The 8,341-nt window shown below is 48.7% G+C and overlaps 3 protein-coding genes across 3 annotated transcripts; 2 read left to right on the top strand and 1 right to left on the bottom strand.

Annotated features, from left to right (window-relative positions):
- Nucleotides 1-797: 797 nt before the first annotated feature.
- On the top strand, nucleotides 798-2,497 carry moc3_3 (Transcriptional regulatory protein; the record flags this gene model as incomplete). Its single annotated transcript, XM_031150901.1, has 3 exons — nucleotides 798-883; nucleotides 951-1,451; nucleotides 1,555-2,497. Coding segments are annotated over 3 exons (1,530 nt in total), but the record flags the coding sequence as incomplete, so codon positions are not given.
- Nucleotides 2,498-3,161: 664 nt separating this feature from the next.
- Nucleotides 3,162-6,159, top strand: LHYA1_G005959 (uncharacterized protein; the record flags this gene model as incomplete). The annotated part of the gene is made up of 7 exons (XM_031150900.1): nucleotides 3,162-3,238; nucleotides 3,316-3,880; nucleotides 3,938-4,159; nucleotides 4,308-5,669; nucleotides 5,748-5,857; nucleotides 5,907-5,986; nucleotides 6,059-6,159. The coding sequence occupies 7 exons, from the start codon at nucleotides 3,162-3,164 to the stop codon at nucleotides 6,157-6,159; spliced, it is 2,517 nt and encodes an 838-aa protein (XP_031004074.1).
- A 392-nt stretch (nucleotides 6,160-6,551) lies between these two features.
- glcA_1 (Glucan endo-1,3-beta-glucosidase) lies at nucleotides 6,552-7,376 on the bottom strand (the record flags this gene model as incomplete). Its single annotated transcript, XM_031150899.1, has 1 exon — nucleotides 6,552-7,376. The coding sequence occupies one exon, from the start codon at nucleotides 7,374-7,376 to the stop codon at nucleotides 6,552-6,554; it is 825 nt and encodes a 274-aa protein (XP_031004075.1).
- Nucleotides 7,377-8,341: the final 965 nt, after the last annotated feature.

Here is an 8,341-nt window from a genome sequence, read left to right as displayed (position 1 = left end):
CCCCTTACCGAGCCGTCCAGACTCCAGACTCCAGACTCCAGACCTCCAGAGCCTCTTCTCTGTATAGTAATTTAGCACCCCACCTACGCTCCTCTCCCACTACTCCGCGCCCGTTGGATTCTGTTCTCGTTGGCCCGAATTCGTCCCCAGCGCGCCAGTCTGCCTGCACAGTCATATTCAAGTATGCCAGGGCGCATGCATCCGCGTGTGGTATTGGGTCCAAAACGTGGCGCGAAAGCGACGTTGCCACCGTCGTCTCCGGCTTTTCTTACTTCCTACCACTCGTCCAGTCTTCCACACCCCCTCTACACCCCTTCCCGAATCCTTCGCTATAAATCGCATCGCTTCCCGCAACCATCACAGCTGTCGCCCACGTTTTTCTTGACTTGGGTAGATAGTGCGTGCATGGCATGGCTACTAGTGTACGGAGTTCATGGGTGTTGCATGGTGCCCCGCTAGGTCATGTAGCTCATTCCCTACCCTGGCAACCGTTGAGTAGTATTATTGTGTGTACAAAGTGTTTTACAAATGCTGGCCAAAATAAGACGCCCGATCTATTCGCGCGGCTGACCCCTCCTCGATCTATCCATAGATACCTGGGAAAGTCTACACGGTCCCTTGTCCCTGGCTGGTTCCTGCCATGTGCCGATTGACAAGGTGCGGTGCCTGCATGGGTCAAGGGTCAGAGACGGACTCGCTGATGATAGCCACCCTGCAGGCTAGCTACATCATCTCAGCTTATATCTTCATCTGTGCCACCCCTTCCCTCCTTTTCCAAAAAACTCTTGGACCTCTTAATGACCTTTTGCAATATGAAGCCCAAATCCGGCAATCGTTTCAGAGTCTGTGGAACTCCTTCACGGACAGGATGTATTACCTGCAAGTAGGTCAATCAATAAGCAAGCAATTGCTTCCATCTGTGTACCTGTATCGGGCTGACACCTGAGTAGAATCCGAAGAGTCAAGTGTGGAGAAGAGAAGCCGTGTTGCAAGAGATGTACCTCAACAGGACGGAAGTGTGACGGGTATGCTCCTGTCAAACCTTCCGACGGTTCACGGAAATCTCCATCATCACCAGCGAAATACCCCTCACCAAGCCCCAACCTAGATCCTGCAGAACAGCGGTTACTGTACTTCTTTCGAACATTTACGGCACCCAAGTTATCTGGGTACTTCTCTCCAGACTTCTGGGAATGCAGAGTAATCCAAGCAACCGACTTTGAACCTGCAATTCGACATGCCGCCATTGCCATTGCTGCCGTTCATCAAGACTATGTTGGCTGGCAACAGAGCAAGGTCTACGATCCTTCAATACAATCTTTTGCCTTTCGACAATATACCAAAGCCATCAGTTACCTGTACCAGTTAATGTCGACTCAAACACAACATTTGGATATCACATTAACAGCGTGCATTTTATTTATTAGCTTTGACTGTCTACTGGGAAATCAGTAAGTTCCCCACTCCTACATTCCCTTCACATCGACTACTGTGTTTTTTGATGCCGTTCCTCGCACGATAAGATTCAAGAGCACCTGCTAACATCATCGACAGTGAATCAGCCATCATACATCTAAAATCTGGATTGAAGATCCTAGAAGACATTAAGGTGAAGAAAGTACCTGGTGGCAGCTCTGCTCACGAATGGGAGCGGGAATTTTCACCACTGTTGCTCTCCCTCGGAATTCAGGCAGCTTCATTTGCCAACCCAAGGCAGCGGGTAGATCGCCTAGCGCTTTGGGTTGCACTGAAGAATGCTGGATTATCAGCTCAACCAACCCGGTTTTACTCTCTAGATGAGGCACGACATGCCCTTAACACATTAACGGCAGACATTACGGCCGATAGAACGGCTGCCGCTGACCGTACAATGGATCGGCAAAGTCCCCACCCCAGAAGCAATGAGGGACTTCGACACATTGCTGCAATGCAAGCGTGGTCAGAAACCTTTGAGATATTCCTCCTCGAATCCATGCCGGAGGATAGAACCATCATTACCAAGCACGACCTAGGCGCATCATTACTCAAGCTTCACTCACTCATTTTCTCCATTGTCATCGAGACACCGGAGCCAAGCCACAAGAAGTTTGACGAAGTCCTCGCCCATTGCGAGTTCCTCATCGCTGCTAAGATCAATTCTCCTTTTCCCAACGAAAATCTGAACTTCACAGCAACAATGGGTCTCATTGCACCTCTATTTTTCACAGTTATGAGATCACCAAATCGGGCAATTCAACAAAGAGCCGTCGATTTACTTTCCCGCTCGCCAGGAAGAGAAGGCACGTGGGACGCCGACGATGCACTTCGAATAGCAGGCGAAACTGCCGAAGCAGCTGGATATTATCAGGACTTCGATCCACCATTTTTTTCTGTATCAGGCTCTATGTCTCCTCAATCGGAAGTGGGCATGAAGAGCTTCATGGAGGATCGCATGATATGGCCATTCGGCGAGAAATATCACCCTGATTTGACGCATCGGGCGTCAATGGTGCACGAGGTACCTTTTTCACTTCACATTCAACCAAACATAGATTGGATACCTTTTCCGAACACTCCAGTTCGCAGCAATACTGTATGATTATATATGTATTATTACTATTTAGACTGTTTTGGTCGTAATATACCCACTTTCGCTTCGCATCTACTGTACCAGACCCAGCTTTCAAAGTTTGCAAGAACCTTAATAATGATGCTGTGAACTCTATCGACCGATCTCGCGCGGGAAGTATGTTTATATTTAGTTCCGGTACAGACGCACAGACGCTGCCCCAGCCAAGCCAACGGAACCAAAAAGTGGGGTGGGGTAATTTTATTTGCCAGTGATTTGATGGGTGAGCGACGCGGTGGAAAAGTGGAAAGTACAAACTGTATATAGATTTATGTGCATCGTAGCATGTGTTTCAGGATACGGTCTACGCCCCCAGCTTCACCCTTCGTCATCTCAAGTTGCCTACTTCAATGAATGCCAAGGAGGCACAGTACAGCCTCAGCCTCCTAAGAGGTTAGAAACAGTGAGCTGAGCTGCTTACAAGGCAGGCTTTGTTGGAAGCACAAATTCGTCTTTAAATCGGTATGTAGGCTGGAATCCCCACCCGAACAACTTTCTTTACGTTATTTTCTTTTACTGTATTCAAAAGAGGGTACGTTGGCACCTTGTCGCGATGGCGTCTGGAGCTCGATTCTCGCGGCTGTTTGATGAATGGGACCACGATGCAGACATTACTATGGTGGAGTTGGGGTAAAGTCCAAGCTCCTGAAACTTACACAGAAAAAAATAACGCGATGAAATTGAAACTGATTGGCGTCGCATTATAGGGAGAACGAGCCCCACGAACCCCCAGAACCGCAGCGCGCACATCACTCTCCAACAAACAGCTCGGATGGTCTTGAGAGATTTGAGACGACTGGTACGGATAGAGACTCGAATGATCTTTCGCGACGGCGGACGCTGCCTTCATTTGACGACACATCGACGAGATCTCTGCTCCATAGGGAAAGCTTGAGTGTTGCCAAAGCGGCGTATTCTGATGACAGGAAGAGCTCGCAGAGTTACCTGAGTGTATCTGGGGAAACTCGTCAACGGACTGGCATTAGAGACAATATCCAACAGCTATGGCACAAAAAATCAGTTTTATCGGCGCGATCGGCCTCGACTTTCGACGGCAACTTTGCACATGGGAAACCTGGGCTATGGTACAAACAGATGCTGGCTGACCGCAGTCTGCGGAGCATGGCAGCGTTTACGGCTGTGTGCGCAGTGATCATGTTGATTATAACACTGAGTTATATTGGCGATTTTGCGAATAGGATCAATTTGAAAACTACGTCTGTGGGAGGAAAAGATGGGGAAAGCTGCGGGTCAATGGAGCAAAAGAATGTGGTATGTTAAGCGTAAACTGCCTACCGGTAGATGTGGAACCTAATGTGAACCTTTTAGGCTGTTCATCTTTTTATTAACATAGCAGCTACAATGATCTTGGGTTGCTCGAATACCTACCAGCAGCTTGTCACTTCACTGAAAGTGGATGAGATTAGATGGGTGCTCTCTAAACGGGGGGACTCGAAAGTTGGAACAAATAGTCCTTGGGCTATTAACCACAAGCGCGAAGGGAAAACCAAGGCGTGGTTAGCATGGCTATTACTTATTGGCACTTCTCTCGTGAGTGATTACCAGTCATTTTAGCTGTCCCTTTGACGCTTCGTTCGTATTGCCTAGCAAATCCAGTATTTCTATGCTATTACCTGATACTGATTCCCTTGCTGTTTATTCAGCTGTTAACCCAAGTAAAACTGCTAATTGGAGATAGCCCGTCCATTTTCTTGCCAACTCTGTTATTGGACCTTCGTTTTACATTCACATGCCAACCAATATCACATACACGTTCGACAACAATACAAAGGGGGGATACTATTCCGATCCCGATACAGGGTGCTGGACTGCACTCAGAGCCAACGCATACATACTACCAAAACAGATGACTCAACTCAATCAAGACTATAATGCTGAGGAGCTCGGAAATTCGACTACATATCGGAGTGTCAATGTTAAATACGCGGCAGTATGTGAACCGTTGAAGGGAACAGCCGATATTGAGACGGCGTTGAAAGAAGCGGTTGTATCGCAAGGGCGGTTAGAAAAGTATGCGAACGGCAACTGCTCAAGTCAAAGCGTCATATGCCTTCTCAGCGATCCCATGCCAAAGCAATGTCGGATGAATGTGCGCATGCAAGCTTCATTCATTTTGACGGGCTGCCTTTTCATCAAAGCCATCTACATGATAGTTCTCAATGTTCGAGCTCGACATCGAACCAAGCATAATTGTCTCACGTACGGAGATGTCATCGTTGCATCGGTACTTGATCCAAGTCTCAAAATCAAAAACGAGTGTATGCTCAATTCGGGAGATGGTTGGCGTGAGAAAGTCGAACATACATGCCACAAGCATTGCAAAGACCCTGTGCGTTCCATGACGGGTGACAATATTGGTCATTGCCAGAAATGCAAAAAGTTCAACAAGAGCGACAAAGCAGCAGATCTTCCGCATCCTAGCATAGCGATCAAGTACAAACGATCTCTTCTCTCCAACCTAGGATCTACAGCTATAGTTCAGATGATCATTCTCATGTTTATCTCTGTCATCATGATATCAGTCTCCATCATGATCGCCGTTTCTATGTCCGGACTTACCTCGGACTACCATCATTATTGCCCAACTAGGGCTGATACAATATACAGCGACTACGATTGCACTGTTCCTGTTTCGTGGTATTTGAAAGACAGATTCGGTACATGGGGTGGCTTTAGCTCGAGTGCTTCCCTAGGCGCCCTCCCTTCTGACAGCCTCTCCAGCGAGTTCATCGCTTTCGCCGTGTCTAACGGAGCGCAATTCTTATATAGCTTGCTGTATCTTCTCCTAATATATAATCTCAGTCTCATCAGCATGGAGAACGAATGGGGCGCCTGGGAGGAGAAGCGCAGGAGACCCAGGTGTACACTGGTGCGTGGAAAGCAATTCGAGCAGTCTTACTTCCTGCAACTGCCCAGCAAAGTACTTCTCCCACTCATGGCGTATGCGGCGTTGATGCACTGGCTTCTCGGGCAAGCTATTTCGACAACTGAGACAATATTTACGGATCCGGAGCATAAGATTGAGCATTCTACATATTTTGTAAGTCTCGGTTCATTCTACTGCTACTTCCACTTCGCTTCCAAAGCCGTCATGGAAATTAGACTAATGCGGATGCAGGTGACCTACGCCGCCTACCCAATTTTTATATCCACCATCCTCATGATAGCAATGACCGCAGTCTGCTGGTGGGCGTTTACATTTACGCGAGAGGGCTTCATCCCACAAATGTATCCCCCCCCACGCTCCCCATTTCCTGGCCACTAACTAACAACCTAGGTACGGCTCGATCCGCGCATGCTGCGCCTCAACCGCCGAGCTTGAAGACTTCGCTTATGAGGGAATACAATGGGGCGATTGTAAGTTTATTTTCCCCTCGGTTTCTAAATTCCTTGAGAGAGAGAGGGACATATGCTAATGATTGGCAATAGTGGGCATGGGCGAGAAGTTCCGACATGCGGGGTTTACGAGCGATGAGCCGTCGAAGATTTTGCCTGCTGAGTTGTATGCGGGGAGAGAAAAGATGGAGTGATTGTGTGATTATGAAAAGTTTGAAGCGTTTAGCTATAGAATTATGATTTAGCGGGTAGGATTCAGTATGATACCCTATAGCTTATTAAAGTTGATTTACTGTTTACATATACTAGGACCTCGACTGTGGGAGTTGGGGTTTTATTCAATAGAAGAAAAGCACAAGAGGCGTTCGGAATATTCAAACAGGTTCCTTTAGGATTCAGGGATGAGGAAAAGAGACATGATGCGATTCTTCTTCGAACATGCTGTATAGTCGATCTAATCTACCAATTTAGAGCCATTTATATCCATCGTTTCTAGGGTATTCCCGATCATGTGTACCAGTACCAGATCTTCAAACGCCGTCACCATCACCCAAACTCCATGAAACAAATCAGATCTCCAACCAAATCAACCCTGGTAAACAGCCACATAAAGCACCTCCATCCCCGCATCTGTTCCAGACACCGTATTCGCAGCCGGCGAACCAGGCCATGAACCGCCCACCGCAACATTCAACGTCATATAATAAGGCTTCTGCGCCAAAGCGACCCACGCCGTCTCATCCCCCACATCGCTTCCGTGCACGATATGGTACGCCTGCCCATCCATATACCAAGTGATGCTCTGCTGCGTCCAATCGCCGCTCCGCAGATCAATCGCATGCGCCCAGGTATGGTAGGCGCCGTAATCGAAGGCGATGGCGGAACTCAGGCCCGTGGGGTCGTTGCAGGCGCTGCCGCAATGGATGGTTCCGTAGCCCAGAGGCCCGCCGTTGATGTTCTCCATGGTATCGATTTCGCCGCATGCAGGCCAGGGTGTGCCTTCGCGCATCGCTTGGCCGAGGGACCAGAAGGCGGGCCAGATGCCTTGGAGGGCTGCTCCTGGAGTGCCGAGCTTGAGACGAGCTTGCACGATGATCTGACTGCCCGGGGTGGCGGCGAAAGAGGGGTTGGATTCGATGCGGCAGCTGGTCCATTGGCCGTTGTTCAGTTCGGGGGTTATGAGGAAGGTGCCGGAGCCGCTGAGTTGGCAGGTTGTGGGGGAGGTGGTGTATGTTTCTTGCTCATTGTTGGATGATATCCCGGTCCAGCGTGTCCATTTCGATGTATCCAGTGCAGAGCCCGAGAAGTCGTCGGACCAGATGACGTTGAAGCCCGAAATCGACTCTGGCGCTGTAGCGTAGATGGTTCTGGCCAGCAGGCAAAGGAGTGTGTATGTTTTGAAGATAGACATTATGTAGAATAGAAATAGCAAAGCTGTATTTAAGGATAGGCTGGAAGTGAAAACTTGAAGAGGCAAACAAAACGCATGGTGGTGGGAGGAAACAGCAAACTCTTATACCATTCACCTCCCCTCTCCAGCTCAGGGGCAAGCTTCATCTCCATGGACAGCAACCCAACGGACAAAGAAGGCCTCGGGCATACCCCAGACGCCAATAAGAGCCAGACACGATGAACTGCCGAACCATGTGGTTCATTTAATTCTCGATAATGCGGTATGCAAAAAAGAAATCTCCTGAGGACTTGTCTAGACCCTCGACTCAGACATGGTACCTGTTGGTACTGTACACAACAAAGGGAGATAAAAAAATGCGCTGGCATATCCGGACAGGGGTCGATTTGGATGAGAGATCCGCTAGATCTCCCCATCGGCATGCCCCCGCGATGCATCTGAAACATCAATACCTGAGCCCCACGTTCAATATCACGGCACTACCCACCCCATCAAACAATGTTTCGTTTCCGGAAGTCGGGACTGGTCCGAACGTGCAGTGTATTGTATGTTTCTCAGGGGGCAAGCGGGTCCATATTTTTTAAGCGAGCCCCTTGGAGAGTAGAGCGAAACGCTGGCCGGAATCAAAGCGGCGAATTGCGGTGCAGAGACGGTATGTGCAAGCTGGATGTCGTTATCAGCTATCGCCCACCCTTGTGATGGAAGAGACGTTCCGGCCATGGCTAAATTGTAAGCGTGTTTGAGATGGTGCAAAATTTGCAGTGCTGGCTTCGTTCAGATGAACAGTTTTCAAGTGCTACGAATGGGGCCAGGTGAGAGTGTTGGTGCGTGTGATTATTTGGTGCCAGCGCCTTTCTTTATGGAAGCTAAAAGTTGTATCAGAAGACGTGAATAGGGTCAGTTGGGTAAATTGGGAAACACAGAGTGAGGGATTGTGACTTCTTAGTGAAGTGATGAAGTGTTGA

Source organism: Lachnellula hyalina, assembly GCF_007821495.1.
Source record: "Lachnellula hyalina strain CBS 185.66 chromosome Unknown contig00100, whole genome shotgun sequence".
Classification (NCBI taxonomy): domain Eukaryota; kingdom Fungi; phylum Ascomycota; class Leotiomycetes; order Helotiales; family Lachnaceae; genus Lachnellula; species Lachnellula hyalina.
Note: the sequence above shows the minus strand (reverse complement) of the source record. Positions and strands in the feature narration are given on the sequence as shown.